This window comes from Xiphophorus maculatus, chromosome 19 (assembly GCF_002775205.1).
Source record: "Xiphophorus maculatus strain JP 163 A chromosome 19, X_maculatus-5.0-male, whole genome shotgun sequence".
NCBI classification, from domain to species: Eukaryota; Metazoa; Chordata; class Actinopteri; order Cyprinodontiformes; family Poeciliidae; genus Xiphophorus; species Xiphophorus maculatus.
This window is the reverse complement of record NC_036461.1, coordinates 19,873,104-19,895,370: the sequence shown is the minus strand read 5'-3', so window position 1 is coordinate 19,895,370 and position 22,267 is coordinate 19,873,104. Positions and strand designations below refer to the sequence as shown.

General features: G+C 40.9%; 2 protein-coding genes across 5 annotated transcripts in view; one reads left to right on the top strand and one right to left on the bottom strand.

Moving 5' to 3' along the window:
* hectd1 (HECT domain E3 ubiquitin protein ligase 1) overlaps positions 1 to 12,689 on the bottom strand; it is a 36,371-nt gene extending 23,682 nt beyond the window's left edge. For 3 of the 4 annotated variants that reach the window (XM_023352438.1, XM_023352440.1, XM_023352439.1), the window contains exons 1-13: positions 12,447 to 12,689; positions 9,630 to 9,788; positions 9,197 to 9,346; positions 8,867 to 9,101; positions 7,564 to 7,791; positions 7,199 to 7,480; positions 6,842 to 7,112; positions 5,857 to 5,933; positions 5,672 to 5,770; positions 5,466 to 5,580; positions 4,607 to 4,781; positions 4,216 to 4,354; positions 3,122 to 3,292 (exon numbers count right to left, since the gene is read on the bottom strand). In XM_023352438.1, coding sequence (XP_023208206.1) covers positions 3,122 to 3,292; positions 4,216 to 4,354; positions 4,607 to 4,781; positions 5,466 to 5,580; positions 5,672 to 5,770; positions 5,857 to 5,933; positions 6,842 to 7,112; positions 7,199 to 7,480; positions 7,564 to 7,791; positions 8,867 to 9,101; positions 9,197 to 9,336 — 1,932 coding nt within the window. In that variant the 5' untranslated portion in view covers positions 9,337 to 9,346; positions 9,630 to 9,788; positions 12,447 to 12,689. Of the gene's footprint in view, positions 1 to 3,121; positions 3,293 to 4,215; positions 4,355 to 4,606; positions 4,782 to 5,465; positions 5,581 to 5,671; positions 5,771 to 5,856; positions 5,934 to 6,841; positions 7,113 to 7,198; positions 7,481 to 7,563; positions 7,792 to 8,866; positions 9,102 to 9,196; positions 9,347 to 9,629; positions 9,789 to 12,385 lie in introns of all 4 variants that reach the window. The other variant, XM_023352437.1, reaches the window with a different exon arrangement.
* A 4,388-nt stretch (positions 12,690 to 17,077) lies between these two features.
* hikeshi (Hikeshi, heat shock protein nuclear import factor) lies at positions 17,078 to 18,256 on the top strand. The gene has a single exon (XM_005817048.2). It carries the CDS (start codon positions 17,388 to 17,390, stop codon positions 17,979 to 17,981), a length of 594 nt encoding a protein of 197 aa, XP_005817105.1. The 5' UTR covers positions 17,078 to 17,387; the 3' UTR covers positions 17,982 to 18,256.
* Positions 18,257 to 22,267: the final 4,011 nt, after the last annotated feature.

Below are 22,267 nucleotides of genomic sequence, written 5' to 3'. Positions count from 1 at the left end.
CTGTTGTCAGTATTGGCCTTGACATTTTCAACCACTTCGAGGTTGCTTACTTGTCCCATATCAATGGATCCTGTGGATCCAGCAATTTCCTCCGGCTCAGTATATTCTAAGTTGTACCAGTTTTTGTGTTTCCCACTGGCTTTCCCTGCACGGCTTGTTATTTGTCCAGCATATTTTTGACCTGTTTCTTTGTCTGTGTATTTAATTCCTTGTCCAGCTTTTAGTTTTATTCCTTCACTTATAGTTGTGTGTGTCAGTGGGAGACCATCCCCTTCAGGTTGTACTGGATCACAGCAGGATTCACTGTTTTCTGCAACACCAAGTGATTCATTGCTTGTTGGTGCCATCTCCTTCTCATGTTCACTTTCAAAGTCATGTTCTTCATCAAGTACCGCTGCTGGTGTCTTTGAAAGGTGGTCATCCGTTTTAAATGGATTTTCGCTTTCGCTTTCCCCTAGTTTCTTTTGTGTCTCATTCATTTTTTTTAGTTTAGACTGGTGTACTCTGACATACGTTCCACCATGCCTGATGAATATTACTGCACCATCTTGGCCAATAACCACACCTGGCCCTTTCCACTCCTGACAGTCTGTACGTTTATAATATACTTTGTCTCCTGTTTCATATTTGTCATCTGTGGGTCGCAGCTGTTTTCTGAGGGCTCTTCGGATCCTCTCAGAACATTCAGCCTCAGCAAAGGCTTTTCTCATGCCATGCAGTGTTGCAGTGTGATGACCCATCCATGTGTTGACATCAGTTTCCAATGCTGGAGGTCTATCAATTAGAACTGAAGGCAGGTTTGGATTTTGACCAAAAACAAGTTGATAGGGACTGTAGCCATGTACATTGTGCATGCTGTTTTTTGCCATCAAAGCCCAGTCCAGAGCCATTTTCCAGTCACATTTGTTGTCTCTCTTTACCTTGAGTAGCATTTCAGTGAGAATCTGATTGTGTCTTTCCAGTAGGCCGTTGCTCCATGGACTGTATCCAGCAGTGGCTTTAACCTCAATGTTAAAATGTTCAGCCATGTCTCTTATTTCTTCATTGTTAAATTCACCTCCATTATCAGTGAATAATCTGCGTGGTGGGCCATGAACGCTTATCCAGCAGTGAATAAAGTGCTTCACTATCTCTTTTGGTCTTTTTGTGGTGATAATACTCCCTGCACTGAATCTTGTAAAATGGTCGATGGCATGTAGATACCACAAACCTGGCTCAAGCTCATGTAGGTCCACAGCTACAGTTTCATTATACGTTGAAGCCATGGGTAAACCCACTGCAGGTTTAGGTTTTGCTCTACTGTACCGGATGCATATTTCACAGTTTTTTACAATTTCCTTCAGGATTGTAATGCTTTCATCATCGGTGTTGCCTGAGCAAGACAAGAGCTTTTGTAGTCTGTCAACTGAGGCATGTCCAAATTGTTTATGTAGCTTTAGCAGTACTGTTTTTTTTTTCTTTGGTCGTCATGTTTTCTGTCACAGTGAGAATTTCATCTTCATCATTTGGTGTCTCACTTTGTTTAAACTGGTTTTCATTATTGATCTTTTCCTTTCTTAAGTTTACACAATAATGTCCAGAAGATGTCAGTTCAAGTTTTACAGGTTGGTCAAACATCATTGCTTTGTCTTGAGCAATGTCTAAAACAGCACTCGCTCTCTTCAGTGATGTTTTGCTCAAAAGCATCGGTATATCTGCTGGAACTACTTCTGTCTCAATGTTGCATTTAGTTTTTCCTATTGTTGCAGGAATAGTCACCTTTCTTGTGGATTGCACCAGTTTTCCATCCCCAAACCGGAAAGGTCTTGCACTCTTTTCATCTTTAATCTTTATTAATTCTCTCTGAGGCAGCCCACTTACATAATCTGCAAGCCATTTTTCACCACACACAGTTCTTGTACAGGCAGTGTCAATCACAGCAGATCCCAAAGCTTCTACCATGAATATCTGTGTGTCAGATGGGAATTCGTCTGAAAACAGAGTAATATTACATTTTTCAACATTGTCTTTTGATCCCTCAACATTTGTTAGCTTCACATGTTCTCTTTTATTGGGACAGTCTTTTGCCCAGTGATAAGTGCTCTGACATATTGCACATTTAGTTCTTCTCCCATACTTGTCGAGTGGATTAGTCCCTGCAGCTGTTCTTGGGCTTTGCTCTGAGTTAGAACTCCGTTCACGCTTGCCTGTGTATTTGGTGAAAAAGGCTGAGTCGCCCTCTTGTGGAGGATAGACATTATCACCGAAGATTCTTTTCAAAGCCGATTTCATGTTGTCAAAAGATACAGTGGAACAGGCGGTAAGAGCTAGCTGTTTGTCTTTAACGTTTAGCCCCGCGGTGTCTAATAGCTTGAATGCTAACACTGCATCCGGTAGTTCCATTTTGAACTTACGTAACTTGTTGTACCGTCGTTCAAATTCGATAATGTAATCCATCATGGACGTGTCGCCACGCCTGTCGATCCGATCAAACTCCGTGTAAGCTTCGTACTGTCGATCCTTTTCTTCTTTTAAAAACACTGAATCCAACTTGTTTAAAAGAACGCTCATTCCTGTATCGTCGTTGAGATGTTCCGCAGCGATTTCCAGCGCGCTTTCTCTCGCTCTTCCTGATAGCGACAGGGTAACCGCTAGGGCCTGCTTCTTTTTGTCCAAGTCGGTAACAAGTCTCCAGATTTCAATTTCATTTTTCCAACTTTCGTAAGACGTCTTCTCGTCGAACGGTGGGGGAACTTTGTAATTTCCAGCAGCGGCCATCCTCTGCTACCAATGTTGAAATAATGATCACACTACTGACGTTAGCATCCACACTTTAATGGTCGCCATTAACCGTTAACAACTTCTGATCCGCACTCCCCACACACGAACCCCCAAGGACCCCAGATCTAGCCCCGCCTTCCACTCCTTACATTTCACACATGCGCAGTATGCTACTTACAACTTAACACCTGCCACCGGGATTAGCAAGTTTCCTGCAGGAAACCCACCAGCTGACATATTATTAACCAGATCTCAAGACATTGACATTTGCAAAGCAGTCAAGGACCAATTATTTCAAAAATAAACAAAGGGGGTGGGAGTGATGTTTTAACTGGATGGCAGCATTGGTTTCTGGGTCTACCTTCTCAGGCTTCGCTTCGTCTTCATTCTCATCATCAGATGCAGGTCCAGCCAGAGTTGACACCTTGTTGATGACCCCCAGTCGAGCAAGTTGGTCGAGAAAAACATCTCCACCTTTATCCACAAGATCCCTGATGATCTGCAGAGCCAGGAGGTGGCCGTCGTCGTCGTCCTGACAAACACCAAACAGGTAAGTTCAGGAACATTACATGAGCGTCTAATGAGATTGCATTTCACAAGTCTGGGAGTTATGGACGCTACATATTTTACATAAAGCTATAGAAAAAACCCCAACCTGTTCTCCCATTTTATCAAGCATAAATACATGTGTCGATATCAGACAATGTCCAATTAATATTAAGGGACAGTGAAATAAGTGAACCCATCAAATATAAACTTCCTAACAGATGAACAGACTGCAGTCTTCTTGGCCGTTTTTTTTAATGCGTCTTAATATTTATTGCTTTAATTCCTGGTTACATCAAATCTTGACTGGGTGTTTGTTTGCAATACTAAGTGCTCATTTTTCAAGAGTCAAGGATTTTTTAAAATATGTATGAAAAAAAAAATCAAAGCAACAAGACTTCCATGAGTGAAGAGAAATCCCAGGGAATGTTAGCCTAAACACTGACCTCATTAATAATCAATATGCAGCATTAGATGGCATAAGAATATTTGGAATTTAATTCACAAAGACAACTACTAAAAGCCACTTTAACAGTCTGCAGCTTAGAGTTCCTTCTCAGAAAAAGGCTTGCAATACATTAACATTAATTTCCATTCTAGTTGGTTAAAGGACACTACATTGCTTATGGTCAATATAGTGCACCATGCTTCATGTGGGATACATGGATTACTGTTCCATAATAAATGAATGATATAAATATTTATAAATAATGGAGCAGCTCTACAGCTTAGATTAACTTTGTTTGGTCTGTGCATCATTCAGAGAAACAATCAGATTTATCAGACAGAAAGTTGATATTTTATTAATTTGCTGCTCTGTTTTCTGCAGCCTGAGTTCAGCAGCTTAAGGTGAGTGTCTGCTGTTTAAGAGGGCTGAGCCCCTGTAATCCCTGCTCTCCTGTAGCTTACCTCCTGGTCAAGGACAGTGGCAGTGATCTCCACCAGGACTGTGGGCAGGTTGTGTCCCGTCTCGCTCTCACACACCTCCCTCAGCAGAACTTCACTGCTGTAGTGAACCATCTTTCGGATCAGAGCCAGACTTGCTTTCCTAAAACCACCAAAAAAATATATATATATATGTATATATATATATATAATTTTATTTATTTTGACCAGATGGAAGCTCTTTCACATGAGTTTGATTGTGAAAAATACAGTTACAAGCCACTTTCGTTCTGATCCAAGTTGAGGTTTACTTTAATTTTGCATGGTCAGCAACAACTACCAGAATTATGTTTAGTTTTTTAACTTAAGGTTACAAGAATCAGTGGATGGACAGTGGAAGTGTGGATGAGCTTACCTAATAGAAGGCAGCATGGTTTGCTGAAAGGTTTGTGCAAAAACAGGCAGAAGTCTCTTAAGGTAGTAGGGAGCCATTTCTGGGTCTCCTTTGGGTTCAGTGCTCTCCTCTTCCTCCTTACTTGCATCCTTCTTCCTCTTGTCATCAGCCTTGTTCATCGGACACATCCAATCCCCTGGAAGAGAAACATCTAAGAATCAGCTAACATGTCCCAATCTGGATTATATTTCTCAGAAAATGATCTACTTCAATCATACACATATTAAAGTTTTTCAAGGGGCAGTATTTTGTAGTTTCCAGGCACATTGTGCCATTTTACAGCACAATAAAATCTTTGTGTTATCTCGAGTTGTTATAAAAATGCCGTATATATCAAATATGACTTAAAAGAAAACAGATTTTAAATTGGGTCTCTGTCTCTTTAAGAAACTTCGCCTTCAGGAAGTGGTCACAACATTGCTCCTCTATTAATCCTTTAACAATGCTTTACCAGCGATGCTCTGAGAAGTAGCTCAGCAGAGCTGCTAATTACCATTAGCAACTGCTCAGTGAGGCAGAAACTTGGAAACTGCAGCTTTGAGGAGGAGCTGCGCCTCAAAGGCGGAGCTAGGTCCACCCAGGCGTTTTGCACAGCTGAATGGTTGCCATGGAGATTGAAGGATTTCTCAAACATCCATGAAAGAATCAAGGCAACACTCCAGGTATGTTTTTGATGAGGAAATTACATTGTAACATTATGAACATCTGAGAAGGGTCAATTTTACGTAACACTGTCCCTTTAAAGGTGAAGAAGCAGACGCTGCTGCTGAGCACAGCTATCGATATTTCATCTAGAAGCTGGTTTATGGGTTGAACTTACCAGGTGACTGCAGTATAGCCACCACTTCACTGTGTCCCCTCTCTCTGGCTTTGTCCAGGGGGGTCTTTCCATCCTCATCCCTCAGGTCTGGGTTGGCTCCGTGACGCAGCAAAGTCTGACATGAAACAAACCCACAGGATCACGCCGACAAACCTAAACCCTACAGTGTCACTGACATGGTTTCTTTTCACTGTGACTCCGTTTACCTTGGCTACCTGTGGCCGTCCGAAGCACGCAGCATAGTGTAGCGAGGATGACCTTTGACCTCTGTTGACGTCTGCACCCCTCTCACATAAAAACTCCACCTGGAACGACAAGCACAGAGCTGCTCAGCATGTTTGCAAAAACCAGGTCTGATGGAAACCCTTAGCTTGTTTTTGTGTTTCTTTACCATTTCCTGTGTGCCAAAAGCTGAAGCCCAGTTGAGCAGCGTCTGTCCAACATCGTCCATGAAGTTGACCTCAAAAGCTGAGAGAGAGCACATCATTTCATTATAACTGGTCAAACTTGGCTGCAGAACCAAGTTCACGGGTCTTTAAAAAAAAGGTAAAGCCCTTTTTTGTAGGCTTTACACTTCTATATTCTCTGACATTTCTATATTTAGTCAATTGTTGAAATAACTGTCAACTAATCTAGTTCAATTATTTAAAGAAAATCTCTAAAAAAGGCCATTTGCTGAAAGAAAACAGACCACTAATTATACCAAAACTGTACATAAGAAACACATTTTGCACATTTAAGCAAAATAGAAAATATAAAAAAATAAATAAAACAAGCTCCTCTGCCTTCTCCCTGTGGTCCTACTGCCATCTGTAGAAATACACTCAGCCAGACACAACCAATCAGACAGGAGGAGGGCTTTAGTGCTGTCAATCAACCTCGTGTACCTGCTGCTCGTTCCCTCCCCCTTGCTCTGTGTTGCGCTGGTTCACCACAACAGAGCCTGCCAGGAACGCTAAGGCTAGTTAGCATGACCATCAAAGATGAGGGATAAACTTTTCCTGTAACAGTTTATCCCTCAGTTAAGTTGCTTCTCCACTATTTCCACAACTACAGCAGAATGGCAGTGCGTCTACAAACTTGATTGACACCGCTGAGGCCCTCCTCCTGGCTCTGATTGGTTATTTCTGACTAAGAGGTGTATTTCTGCAGATGGCAGTAGAAGCACTAGCAGGAGGTGGAGGAGCTCCGTCTTTTCACTGATTAGCTGTCTCATGTTATACTGTAACAACATAGTGGCAGGTTTAACAAATACGGGAAAAAAACATTTTTACAACAGTTAAATAGTGCACCTTTAATGCCAGAATGTTAGTGGTTAGTAGCCTGGTAACCAACCTGGATTATGAACAGTTTATGCAACATGAGAGCAGGCTCACCTCCCGTATCGATGGCATCGATCAGAGCGTCGGTGTCCTTGCTGCGGATACAGTCGATGAGCTGTCGGTGGGATCGCTCTCCAGAGCTGTCCAGACGTCGCAGTCCAGGTATCCGGCCCGCTGATCCTGCTGTGGACTTTGGCAACGCCTTCCGTCCCTCAAACAGGAGCACCAGCAGGAGATCCACCAGCCGCATGGTATCGAGCACACACCTCTCATCTCCTCCCAGTGCAGACTCCATTGAGTCAGGCAGAGCCGACCGCAGCAAGTCCTGAACACGGGTTGGAGATTAGCATGCACACACACAAACTTGTTCTCCTCCTCTATACAAGCATGAGAGAAATGGTGTGGACCTACATGTGTGACCAGCGGAGAGCCTCTACACAGTGTGGACAGCAGGCTGACAATGGTCGACACCTGGTTGCTCAGTTTGGAGTCGGCGGCGGAGGGGGTCGCGCCTGTGGAAGGCCGACCCGGTTTACAGGATGAGGAAGAGCCCGACACGGTGCCACCTGCGGCCGCCATACGGGACAGCAGCTCCTCTGTCAAGCCGTGTTTAGCTAACGGAGCCGGGTCCACTCCTCTTCGAGTGAACCGATCCGCCAGCGAGGCGAAGCAGCGCAGAGCGCCATCTGAAACCTGCAGGAAACACCAAGTTCAAGATTATACCACCCAAAACCTTGCCTAGAGGTTTCATTAGCAACCGCCTGCCGTGAAGTGACCTGGTGGTCCTCGTGTTTGAGGAGGCTGGATAAGGACTCAACGCAAGTCTCCAGAGAGGAGTCTTGAGGCTCCATCTTGCTGCACAGGCGGGACACCACGGCCATGGCGGAGTGGAGGGTGTCCTTGTGGACCAGGTGACCGCTGTCTCTGATGAAGCTGAGAACACAGTTCAGACCGCCGGCCTCAAAGACAGCGCCAGACTCTCTGGTACAGATCAACTCCAACACCTGCAAACAGGCACATGGGTTCAAAGACATGGACGTCAAACAGTTTGTCAGGAAACAACTCTCAGCTGACTTCTCACAACTGAAGAATGTAAACCCTCACTTAGGCATTTTTTAACTTAAATGTTTTCCATGATTCCACCCAGAGTGGGATACAATCCACAGAGGAGGGCACCGCTTCCTCGGGCTTAAAACACCCATTAGCACTATGCAGGTCCTGTTGTAAAATGGAACTTGTATTAACCGACTAGTGTTTGATGTAACCTTAGTGGAACAGATCTAGGTGGCATTAAAGTTTTTGCTGCACTTCTGCATCTCTGTAAAGGTTTCCAGAAATGTTTTAATTGTATTTTTGCACCATGTGGGTTAAACATAGAGGTTGAAACTCTGCTTGTGAAATGTACTGGGCTTTTTTTTCATGCAAGACATTTTAAGACCCAAATTTTAAATATGTGAACTTAAAACTTTTTAAGGATGTGCATTCTGAGTAGACTCGCTTCCCCAGATGAAATCTTACTGACTACAACTGGGGTGCACTTTGACAAGAAATGTTGAAGTGTAGTCTGACTATTGAACAAACAGTCACTTTTGAAAACATGTCCTCAAAATTCATCACTCCAGTACACTAGCTAATCGCTAATCTTAAAAGTAGGCTGAAAAACTTATTACAGTGTAAGTGTTTCATATCAGTCGATATCGATAAATAATGATTCATTTTTCATTTCAAATATCTGAAATACTGCCACACTGGAGGCATATCAAGTTTTCTCTCCACATCGTTGGTTTTTAATTTTAGACAGTTGTGAAACTGCCTAAAAATAAGGCACCGCAATGTACCCAATGTACTTTGCTAGGTAACCAAAGAATGAGTAAGTTAGTTGATGCCACCAGCCTTGCTTAGCTAGCCATAAGAAGTTAAGCAGCTAAAACCTTTTCTCTGTCCATGTCTCCCAGAATGCTGTTCAGTTCTGGGTCAGAGTTCAGTAAATATTCTATATATTGAATATTCTATCAGACTGATATTGATCACGTCTATTGTCGCCCAGCCCTACTAAAAAGCATCTCTGTGGCGTTCTACCTTCACACACTGCTCTGCCAGGTCTCTGCTGGTCCTGTTGTTGAGTTCGACCACCACCAGGCGGTTACATAGAGCCTTGATGGCTCCGTCCACGCCCACGATCCTTCGGGTACACTCTGCCGACACGTCCAGGTAGTAGGTGATGGCGCGGGCCGTCACCTCCAGCACGTTGTCTGGCGCGCTCTCGTCCAGGAAGATCTTACAGAGTGCTGGTAGGAACGTCCGAGGAGGACATCTGGTGGATGGAGAGGCAGAGGGGACGCTCTGAGCCACCAGCTCGCACACAGCGGGTGGAATGCAAATGTCTGGGTTTTGACGACGAGGCCTTACGTCTCGAAGCAGCGGTCCACGTTGTCCGACATCAGCAGCAGCATGCACAGCTGTTCCAGGGCGATGAGCTGCATGTCCCGCTCATCGCCCTGACCCATCTGCAGCCACTCCAGCAAGGTGTCTGGGTCCACATCCGCCATGATGGCTAGCCTGAAGAAAAAGCAATACACAATCTCCTCCATATGAAAAAGTAGGTTGGGTCATTTTTGTGGTGGTATAATGTTTGTCTTTAAAACAGAAATCATCAAAATGTCTTAATGCAGAACTCTAAATGAATGGAGTTCTTTTTTTTAGCCATAGAAGTGTCCTTAAACTAGAAATAGAAGTTTTCGAGAAATCAAATTCATTTTGATGTTAGTTTCTTCAACCATTATCTTCCAGATAAAATAAAATATAAATATATTTAAAAAAAAAAACAAATCGGAGGTCTCACCTGACTCCCCTGTTGGCTGCCCTGTCCGGCTCAGTGCCCAATCACAGCTCTCAGATGTGAGGCTGCTTGTTACTCATTCAATCAACTGAATGGAAGGAGACTGGAACATGTGTGTTTAGGTGCTTCCTTTGTCTAAATGAGCTTTATGGAACAGGATCCCTGCAAACAGCAGGAAGAAGTTAAGAGGGTTGGTGAACATAAGTTTTTAAAACGCTTTTCTTCAGATTTCAAGCATGTTTATGCTAACATATTTGTAATTTATTAATTGAAAGAAGAAATGCACCAATATGAAAATATGGGTAGAGAATCGATGTTTACATTTCCTTTCCCTTCTCACACATGAGTTGTTAATATCTGTCCAGTTCTTTATTAATCGGACTGATACCAATATACCATGCATCCCTAATTTAAAGAACATCTTTTTACTTTAAACAACACTATCCGCTTATATTATGTGTTTCTTCACAACCCCAGCAAAAAAGTGCAGAAATCGACTAAGTAGAATGCAACAGTTTGTTTCTCCAGTGATTGGACACATTAGGCCATGCCAGGAAGAGAAGCCAGCTAGGAACCAGTAACTAGGGAGTATATAAACAATGGCTTTAGTGATCAAATGTGCTGACTGGGCAATGTGAAATGGTAGGAGGATTTAAAAAATGTTTATTTGTGTGACTGGCCAAATAATATTCCCAGTCAGAATTTCCAAGTTCCAGGCTGGTCAACTCTACCAGAACCTCACCTTGCATGGGAAATCTGGAAAGTTCCAAGTCAGAGGGCCCTGGACAACCAGAGGTCCCACTTCAATATGGCTACCATGTTGCAAAAGCTGCAGAGTGCTTCCCCTTCGCTTGTGACAATGAGTGTGTTTTTAATTTGCAACTAGAGCTTGCTCAACTTGACAGTGTGATTATTCAGAGATTTGAGTTCAGCTTCAAGGCAAACTGAAAGCACCAAAACAACATCAGTAAATCCAAAGTTACAGCAGGAGGTTTGATTAAAAAAAAACCCAAAAAAACAAAACTTGAGACCACATTTCTCTGATTTTAGCTTCTCTTCATTAGCATCCACTCTAAACGTAACAGAAAATGAGAGCATTTTGTTCCGTTAGCTTGTTGTGTGTCAGACACCTTGTTAAATTTTCAATTCAATTCAGTAATGGTTTATTTATCCCAAATATCGATGAAATGTCGTAACTCATATCATCTATGCATCTTCAAGTGTGGTGCAATGCAGCTAAGTTCTGGACGTTTCTCTGGTAGCAGTCAGTCTTGCAATAAATGTGAAGAGGCCTCTGACTGAAGACTGTTAACTGTATAACAATTTTATCACTGCCATGATGCACAAACACAGCTTAAATGTCCAGGCAGCAGATATAATACTCCACATGTCCTAGATGACACCATCGGTTGTTGTCAAGCTCTGCTAATCCACCTCATTTGCTTTTGCCACTCCTCTTTAAACCTATGCCTAGCCCTGAGACTAAGATTCAAACTTTCCTTTTTAACAAAGCTCACAGTTGCAGTCGCGTTGCTTTTCCTGAACCATCTCAGTAGTTCTGATTAATTTGCACACAGAGGACAAATTAATCAAACTTTTCACAGTCTGTTATGCCTACTCCACTGACTCTTAGAGTGCTCACTGTAAATATTGCTATTAAATCTATACTTTCTCTCTATTGTTTATTTTCACCAAAAGAACGGGAAACCCAGCCCCTCTGTGTATGTCTGTATTTCACCAATCAGGTGGCTCCTCACTCTGCTGGAGGCTTTGACCTGCTGCTCTCCAGTCTTCCTGTCCTTACTCAGTGTGATTGCATTAAGCCACAACTTGATGCGATCTGCTGGTTTCTTTACAGAGACAACTGTTTACTAGTTGGCATTATGTGATCTACTGCAATCCATCATTAAATGTATCTAACTGTGGTTGAACTTAACTGCATTGCACATGGGCACCTGGAGAGAAAACTGAAGACATTTGTCTTGATATTAGCTTAGTTACCATATAAATAAGATCAATTATCTAACTGAATACAAAGATGAAAGTTGATTTTAGATATCATCACTGTAAATTGAAAAAGATTAGATCACGCTGTCAGTCACCCGACAGCGTGATCTTCCCAACTGTATTGTTATTTCTGCTCAAATGAAGCACTACACTGCTAGCACTAAGACACACAGCTACTGAGAGTAGTGAGTATCAAGCCAGATAAACTTAAGTGTTTGACAACCAATTCACCTAAAAATACTTTTTGTGTACATTACGTAGCTTCATCTAGGATTTCGTGAGTGACTTTGAACTCATCAAGTGTTAAAAAGACGAACACAGTCACTTTATGCGCATTTAACAGGGAGGCGCAGCCATATTTGACAAAGCTAACGGAGCATAATTACCCTGATTATTTTTTAGGACATATCCAAAAGTTAGCGTTACACATAAATTAATTAACAAATCCCATTTGATACATTACTGAAATAAACAGGCCTTCCAAAGACATTTCGTAAACTAACTCCAGAGCTTTCAGTACAGTTACATGTTAGCCAGTGTTATCCGGTTAGCATTCAGAGTAGCACAACGTTGCTAATTTGGATCACGGTATGTCAATTACGGCTTTCAATATTACACCTGTCCAACATCAATCACGATAATTATTGGTCACACAAAGACGTAAGCATATGTGAGTTTCTCGCCATTAAATTATGTCATCACTGTCCACTCAAATAGGTCAGCAACACCCCACGGCCTAACATTCCACTTACAAGCCGCGGGTCTCGAGTTCCAGGAGAGCTCTGAGGCCGCACCGCAGCAGCGGGCACTCACCATAAGCGACACGGGCCCAAGCTCCTTATCAGCTTCGGGGCGAAGTTTTTCTTCGTCAAAAGAAGCGACACCCAGCTTTGTGAATATCAACCTATTCCACACAGATAATGACGTTCGGATCCGTTATAATCACCGATGTCAGGGGTGAAATTAAGAAGCTCCCATCTCTACTCAGCGGGTCACAAAACAGAGTGACAGGGTGCGCTTAGCTGACCCGACTGAACGCAAGAGCCGAGTTAAGTCTGTGGCGTTCAGTGTCACGGTAGAGCTCGGAAATATCACATTTCAGCGTTCAGTGCCACGGCAGAGCTCGGAAATACCGATTTTTAAATGTCAAATCAATTATACTAAAGTTATTACCTTGGCCACTGTATCTTAAGTTATATTGTTAATACGGGCATCGATGTGGCATGTTTTGGCAAATGGAAAGCTTGCCGTTTTTTCCCGAGTGGGACAATACATTGACGCTTAGAGACAGCCACCCTGCAGCCATCTCATGCCTTTATCGCAGAAGGTAAACTGTTTCCTACTGATTTTAAAACACGAAACGACGAAATTTAAACCATATGCTTTAGATCACAAAAAGACAAAACATAGTTGGATTTGTAGTTTAATAGTTGGATTTGTATTTTAATACAATAATCTTTTTTCTGTTGCTCGTTTCTGATGAGAATATCCACTTTTTAAGCAGGCCCTGCGGCATGGGCGGGCATTGGGGGGCCTCTGCCTCCCTCACTTTTTTCAGTCGTTACTACTACTGCTTAATCCATTGTTAACATGTCGTAACATGTTTTTCCGAGCCGCCTTTAAACTCAGCATGAGCGCTAAGATGCTCGCGCCGGTGTGTTTTACCTGTGCAGCAGCGAAGTAAACTTGCGGCACGCTGGTATGTGTTAGAATCATGGCAGCAAACCAGCAAAGGCAAAGACGTTTTCTTCCCCCAAGCTAACCAAGAGAGTTAAGTAATGTTTTTAGATGCTGGTAATGTTAGCTAAATGATGACTAGCTAATGCCAAGAAGTCACTTTAAGCTTGTTAACAAGAATAGACTGCTGATACTGTTGTTATCTATGTTCAAACGTGGATTGTACTAATTACTTAAGAACAACAATAGTCCAGGCCCAGATGGATTTACAAACGACTTTTATAAAACTTTTATAGATCTTCTGCTCCCCCTGCTATTAAAAGCATATCACCATGGTGATAAGTGCCAAGATATGGCACCATCTTGGACAGAAGCCACTATAGTAGTAATCCACAAAGAGGGCAAGGATCCTACAAACTGCCAGTCCTATAGACCTATATCACTGTTGAATACAGATTCACGCACACTCAGCAATCCTAGCAAGACGACTTAACAAATTCAACACCCAAATCATACATCCTGATCAGACAGGATTTATTGTAGGCAGGTACTATGCTGATAATCTAAGGCGCTTACTAAACCTAACAAGCGTTCAAAAAGAAAGATTGAATCAGTAATCATATCCTTAGATGCCCAAAAGGCGTTTGACAGAGTGTCCTGGAAATACTTAATTCATACTTTGAAACGTTTTGGATTTGGCCCACATTTTGTTGACTGGGTGCAAACACTTTACTCCTCTCCACAGGCAGCAGTTAAGGTTAATGGCTTTAGGTCTGCTAGATTTTCATTAGAACGGGGGTGCAGACAGGGGTGCCCGCTCTCACCCCTTCTGTTCGCCATTAGTGTTGAACTGTTAGCCCAAATCATTAGAGATTATGCTAATATTAAAGGGATAGAAATTAACAAGGAAGTACACAAAATTTCATTATATGCTGATGATGTATTATTGTATTTGACGGAACCTAAATCAACAATCCCCCACCTGAAAGAGCTCATCTCTCAATATGGATTTTACTCAGGCTACAAAATCAACATAGAAAAGACGGAAGCTATGGATGTAAATGGCACAATTTCAGACTTCATAAAAGTACAGAGTGGCTTTAAGTGGCCCAAGAACGGTATCAAATATCTGGGTATTCAAATACCTCCACTTCTGTGTGACCTCTATGAGGCAAACTATAGCAAACTTCTACGAGTCATTAAAAATGACCTGGAGCGTTGGGATACACTCCCTATCTCTCTGATAGGTCGTGTTGAAAGTATCCGTATGAACGTTTTACCAAGACTACTCTATCTATTCCAGATGCTACCAGTGGAGATTCCCAAATCTACCTTTGACATTTTAGATAAAATGATAACTGGATTCATTTGACAAAAAAAGCGACCTAGAATCAGATTGGAAACCCTGCAGTTACCTAAACCCAAGGGGGGCCTCAAACTCCCAAACTTCAAATATTATTACTGGGCTGCACAACTTAAACCCTTATTAGTATGGCTACAGAATAGTGCAGATACTCGTTGGCTGGAAATAGAGGAAAGCAGGTGCTCAATACCACTACAAACATTACCTTTCTTAGATACTCCTGGAAAGGAAATGACAATCTGGACAAAAAACACCCTCAAAGTTTGGAACAAAATATAATCGGCTTTTAAATTATCAAAACAGATTTCACTTTTATCAAATATAGGATATATAAAGACATTTACACCGAACAATTTAGATTCTGAGTTCAAAACCGGTCTAATTATGGACTATCTCATATCTACCAATTAATTAATAAGGGAAATTTCAAAACCTTTGAGCAGATAAAAAGTGAATTTGCCTCCCTAAGACGGACTTCTAGAGATATTTACAACTTAGAACCTTTGTGACGACACACAACAATTGGACTAAACGTCTTGAATCTACACCTATAGAAAATTTCCTAATGGACATACAAAGGGGAAAGGGAAATGATAAAGTAATTAGTGAAATATATGACCTGTTTCTGTCCATAAATGTGAATGATTCCACAAACATAAAGCATAAATGGGAGCCTGAATTGCAGGAGTCAATAGCAGGAGACACATGGGAAGAAATATGTACTGAAGCACAATTAACAACAAATTCTAATATATGGAGAGAATTCAAATGGAAAGTAATAGTCCGGTTTTTCAGAACGCCAGCAATAACCAGTAAAATGAACCCAACACAACCCAGTCCATGCTGGAGAAACTGCGGGACGCAGAATGCAAATCATACGCATATCTTTTGGGCTTGTCCTAAACTAAGAGTATTCTGGGAGGACATTTTTGAAGCTCTCAAGGTAATTTTCAGAAGAAATGTTCCAAAAACCCCCTTGGTGGCAATTTTGGGAGTAATACCCTATGGAATGGACAGGAAGGATGATAGATATCTTCTAAGAATCTTGCTCACAGCAGCTTTGAAATGCATAACTATGAGATGGCTGAAGCCAGGACCTCCTACATATAACACATGGATACAAAAAGTTTGGGACATTCATTTGATGGAAGAAATCACATATTCCTAAAGGCTTCAAAAAACAGTTGTTAATATAAGGTGGAGCTCTGTCATGCCGTTATTATTTCAGTGACACAATTACAGGATTGCCCTTTTGCACTTGTGTTTTCTCTTGGGTCGGTCTAAAATACCATGGTGCTTAAGAATGTGTGGACCACCTTAACTCAGGGGGGATTTAATCATATGTTTTGTATTTATTTTATTTTGCTGTTATCTGTCTGTTGATTCCGTTCTGTTGTTCTGTAATCATTATTACATTTGCTAAGAACACCTACTGTCTCATCTCCTGTTGCTAAGTTATAATGCAGATGATAAATGTCAGTAAGGGACAGAAGAATGTAACTATGAACATGTGTTGTTAAAAATAAATAAAAATAAAGTTAAAAAAAAAGGTGGATTGTACTGGTTACGTTTACTTGAGTAACTTTCTGGGGGGGGAAATTACTTATACGAGTAGTTTTACTGAACTGTACTCTTTTTCTTTTGAGCAATATTTCTTCTTTTACTTGAGTAGATTGATTTTGCATTCAAAGAAATAGACTTAATAAATGTGAAACCTTAGATTTCTGTAACATATGAGTTGTTTATGCAAATTTGATCATAATTACTCAACATTAACATGTCACTGTTTGCATCTTTATTTTTTAAGCATTTAAAAATCAATCAATCAAATTTTATTTGTATAGCACATTTCAGCAACAAGGCATTTCAAAGTGCCATCAAAACATTACATTAAGTCAAGTGCCATTGTAAAGTTCTTAATTGATTATGCTTCAAAAGCAACTCTAAACAGGTGGGTTTTTAGTCTAGATTTAAAGGACCTCAGTGTTTCAGCAATTTTACAGTTTTCTGGAAGTTTGTTCCAGATTTATGGTGCGTAGAAGCTGAATATGTTTATTTTTAGTTGAATTTTACAGCGGTGTATTAGGACCATTATAGTTATAAAAAAAAGAGTACATTTATAAAAAATAAAAAAAATCAGAAATTTTCTAGAAAAAGCTCAGATTTCTGAGTTTGAAATGTCGGAAATTTACTAGAAAAAAAAATAGAAATTTTCTACACAAAACTCAGATTAATTGCTGAGTTTTTTTTTCTAGCACTTTTTTGGAAATTTCAAACTCAGAAATCTCTAAGCTTTTCTAGAACATTTCTGATATTAATCTAAACATTTCTGAGGTTTTTCTCATAACAAAATTTTAACTTTTCAAAATTCCTTTTCTGAAATTTCCTTTAATCTCTCAGATTAATCTCAGTGTTTTTCATCGAAATGTACTCCTCCTTCTTCTATCTACAGCGGGCCTAATACGTCGTCGCAATTTTATGCAAAATATAGAAATTATTTTTGAAAAAATAGCTCATCACGCGCTCAGTTTTTGCATCCCAGAAAGGCGTTTTAATTGGAATTTGTATATTTAGACAGAAGGGGGCAGCAATTTTTCGGCGCCTTATCTCTTCTGTCTGATGAGTGTAGAAGAAGAAGAAGTTTCTCGCGTTCTGTTTGTATTCAGTAGCAACTGGCTAGGCTAAGCTAACCGGGTTGGCAGCTGTCCGCAGAGATGTTCGGTTGTTTGGTGGCCGGTAGGTTGGTCCAGACTGACGCGGTCCAGGTCGCCTCTGATAAATTCGTCTTTAATTTGGCGGATTTTGAGAATGTGAACCACGTGGTAGTGTTCATGCTGGGGACCGTGCCTTTCCCCGCAGGAATGGGAGGAGCCGTGTACTTCTCCTTCCCGGACCCGGGCAGCGGCGCTCCTGTGTGGCAGTTGCTCGGCTTCATCACCAACGACAAGCCCAGCGCGATCTTCAAGATCTCCGGTCTGAAGGCTGGGGAGGGTGGGGCGCACCCTTTCGGCCTGATGGCCTCCGTGTCGCCATCCGTGGCTCAGGTCGGGGTGTCAGTTGAAGCTCTGGACCAGCTGGCTCAGCAGATCCCAGTGTCCAGCGCCGCGGTGTCCACTGTAGACACGTTCATGCAGTTCACCCAGAAAATGCTGGACAGCCTCTACAACTTCGCCTCTTCGTTCGCTCTGTCCCAGGCGCAGATGACGCCGAACCCCTCGGAGACCTTCATCCCCTCCAGCTGCATTCTTAAATGGTATGAGAACTTCCAGAGGAGGATGGCGCAGAACCCGAACTTCTGGAAAAGCTGAACTAACAAACCAGAACCCGGTGCAACGCTAAGCCACAGTGCCTATCTGGGAACACTCTTCTGCCGTCAGACCGGACACGCTTCGTGTCCCACAGTGGACATGTCAGGCTCTCTGTGACTGTCTCAGTCTGTGGACGGAAAGCCAGAGGAAACTTGGAGTGCCTGACTCTGTCTGAACACCTTTCATCCTGTCATCATTAACTTCTTCACATTCACTCCACTGATTGACCAACACAAGTTGGTTCCTAAATAAAACCCGACCTGCCCTAAAACTTACTATGTATTCAATTCATCCTATGAGAGGGAAATCTGCCATTACTGACCTCCTCATAGCTAAAGTAATGTTATAGCTGACAACAATGGGGATATATATATATATATATATATATATATTTACTGACTTTGTCAGTTGTCTAGTACAGTGGTTCTCAAACTTTTTTCAGTGATGTACCCCCTTAAAAATATATTTTTAGTCAAGTACCCCCTGACACGGGCAAAACATTTTTGGAATTAAAAAGAGGTACAGTGCTGTAAAATCACTGTCTGATTTATTAAAGCCAAACAACTTATATCAGTGAACCTGACAAATACATCCATATTGAAAACATTGCATGGTTAAACAAAAAAGAAAAACAGAAGACGGTGACCACCAGGAAGGTATAAAACCAGTCAAACCGTTTTATTTTAAAGGATATTGAAACTAAATACTGAATATATAATTCAGTGCATGAACACACATTTATATTTTATCGAACTTTTTACAAAATAATTTTCCCCAAGACTTATTATGAGGAGCCTACTGATTTTTTAAAGATATTTTGAAAAGCTTCACGTACCCCCTGCAGTACCTCCAAGTACCCCCAGGGGTACACGTACCCCCATTTGAGAACCACTGGTCTAGTAGACTGTCACTGTTTAAGCCACAAAAGGATATTGCTAAAGAAAACTGGATGTTCAGAGTCCAAGCAGCTTAACAGAAAGTTAAGTGGAAGGATAAAGTGTGCTAGAAGATGTGCACAAGCAACATGGATAACAGTCCATTTAAACATTAAAAAAAATAGTTCAGACTCAGAAGTGGTCTGTAGCTGGATTCAGAACGTAAAGCCCCAGGCAGCCTGTGGTGATGTCTGACAGTCCTTTAAGTTTTGCAATTATTGCCAAATGCATCTGTTGCCAGGCACTGGAGAACACCTTGACGACTCCAGTGAGCTCCACGACCTTCATGGAGGTCGTGGAACTCATAGGTCAGAGCTTTTTTTTTGCAGTATAGCTATGGAATGAGGCTCCAGGGCCATGTAAGCAGAAAATACTGGGAACACAAGCAAAACAAAACAAAACAAAACCCTGTGAAACTTCATCAGACAGAGAGGAAGAGGAAGAACCAGTAATGTTGGTTGACGAAGCAGCTTTGGCAGAAATGTAAGATAAAACTGTATTGAATGTAACACACACACCGATCACACTAATTATATGTGCTTTTTACATGGATTTGCATATGAAAAAATGGTAACTATTTGATGAGGCGTGCATAAGACTGACATGACACTGTCATAAACATGACATAACACCTGTTATGAACATGAAGGAGTCTTTATGAATGTTTATGGCTGTTGTCATGAAGTGTCATTCGGTAACTTTGAGTTTAGAGCAATGCAAAGTTGCTCTAAAAGTTTCAATGAAAGTCCATTAAAAGTGCCAACTTTGCATTAAAAAGTGTCATTATTTACCGAATGACACTTCATGACAACAGCCATAAACATTCATAAAGACTCCTTCATGTTCATGACAGGTGTTATGTCATGTTTATGACAGTGTCATGTCAGTCTTATGCACACCCTGTCAAATAAAATGCTTCCGAAAAAATTCTGTTTCGATTTTATTATTAGTAGTATTATTATACAATTTGAATTGAAATGATGCATAAGCCTTTAGAGGGAACACACCCAGTCTGGCTGAGGCTCAGGATGAGTCACAGAGTTCGGCTCTAAACCAGATGGATTCCTTACTGACAGGGTGTGTTTGTTTTCCCCGTTTTGCACCAAGGGATCACCCTGCAACACAGTGAGAGAGTTTAACAAAGCTGTTCAGACTTCACAAACCCTCCAAATCAGTAAAAAATAATAAAGTCCATCAATATGTTAGAGTTTGGTCTGTTAAAGAAATACAAAGCAGCCTCACGGGTGCATCAAGTGACTGAAAAACGAATTAAAATCAGAAACGTAAAAAAAGGAAACAACGTAATACATAACAAATCACATGAGACCAGATATTACAAGGCATGAGACGGCAGATATGACATCATACCAGGTGAAAACATATTGGTGCAACTTAATTGGCTGAAAACTAATTTGGTCTCATTTCCAAACTTCACAAAACAATATTCACAGTCCATACTAACTGTGACATTCTATCATTCTGTCATTGTTACTGGTTATTTGTTCTATTTTTTATTTGTATATTTTACTTTTATGTTCTTTTTGATAGGTTATTCGTTTTCACTATTCTTTCATTTATTTACTTAGCTTAGTTGAGTGTTACTGGCTTAGTGAGTTTGTTGATTCAAATATTTTTACTGGAAGGTTGAATTATTTTTGTTAATAAGCGTTTACATTTTGGAGATATGTTTGTGTTTATTCCATAAGTGGAGAGCTATGCTGTTTGAGAACACTAAGATTGGAATTAATCTTTAATTTATTGTTATTTAATATCTAAGCCTTATTGGGCAGGTATTCATAAACAATAGCCAAGAGTGAAAACTATGTGAATGTTTTTTCCTGCTAATCAGGAAATAACTGGCTTACTAATATTGTTCTAAATTATTACTTGGTTAAAAATTGCCTTGGCTTGTTTTTTAAGTTCACAGCCAAAGTAAACCTATGATTATCTAACACTGGACTGCAGGCAAATTCTCTCTAACAGAATGTGGCAAACATAGGGGTTTGTTTGCCACATGTCTCACACAGGCCTTTTCAGCTCCACTCTCAAATTATGCCTGAGACTCTGTTTTGTGTTAGTGATGGCCGGAACAGAACATGAACTCATGAACATGAACTCTGTTGTGCTGAGACGGCTGCACTGTGGGGCAGAAGCTTGGAAGCTGCAGCTCCAGGGAGGAGCTGCCCCTCGAAGGCGGAGCTAGGTCCAACAAGCCTTTTTGCTGGTTGGACCTAGCTCAATAGGATCAATAGGATCAAAGGATCCCTCAACCATGCATGAAAGAATCATGGCAAGTTTTGATGAGGGAATAACGTTAGAATATGATGTAAAGCTCAAAAATGTTGATTTTAAATATTACTGAGCCTTTAAACTTTAACATACAATATAAAAGTAATTGTTGCAAACTAATAGCTTTTGTTATTGTAGAACACAATATTTCAAAGGAATGTATCAGTCTGGGCAGATTAAGTCATAAAAGCAAAATCTGATTTTCTCACATAACATAACTATAACAACTATGGTTCTCCTTATAACAACAAGGTTCAATAAAAAGGATAAAACAGGTGAATCTGCTCTATAAGCACAGACATTTTGAAGATTTAGTTCTTCATTTCCGCTTCCTTGTTCTGACATGTAAATCCACTTGTTGTTTAATTTTTTTGTTTTACTCTGGACTGGAATTCCAACTTTATTTAAATACAGAGTTTAGGACTCCAGACTTGCACATTTTTGCTTTGGACTCGACTTCTTACTTTCATGTATTTAATCTGACTTGACGCGAGACATAAAGGGGAAGGCATGAAACGGCAGTTTTATAGAACGCCAACCAGAAACATCTGAGCTCTCACTCTAAAATAGTTCAGTTACAGATGCCAAGGGTACGGCTGAAACTGGCTGCCAGCAAATAGCTCTAGGATCACTTCTGAGAATTTCTGCAGAGGAAAAGATATGAGTCGTGAGAAGTGTTGAGGGTGGGTCAGAATCTTAGAATGCTCTTTGGTTCACATGGCAACGCATTTCCAGACAGAACAAAGCCCGATCCTTCAAACAAAAGTCCACAATAGAACAAAAGTTTGCACAGCAACACTGAGCAACACACCCAAGAAAAGAATGACCAGGTTCCAACTTATGTTGTGAGGTCTGTGGTTCGTTTGTCCTAAAATTTGTATTTATTTGTATTTATTTCCCCCCCAAAAGGTTTTAAAAAAACATGAGAACAAGCAATCAGCAGGACACAGAAAAACATGTGCATACATAACCAAGAACAAAATACTATTTTTACTACTACTTTTCTGTTTGAAAAGAAGTAGGAAGACGTGAAGAATTATTTAATCCTTCTCATTATCTCAA

Excerpts from the sequence above, each read along its gene's own strand:
- hikeshi (XM_005817048.2), top strand. The coding sequence starts at position 17,388 with ATGTTCGGTTGTTTGGTGGCCGGTAGGTTGGTCCAGACTGACGCGGTC.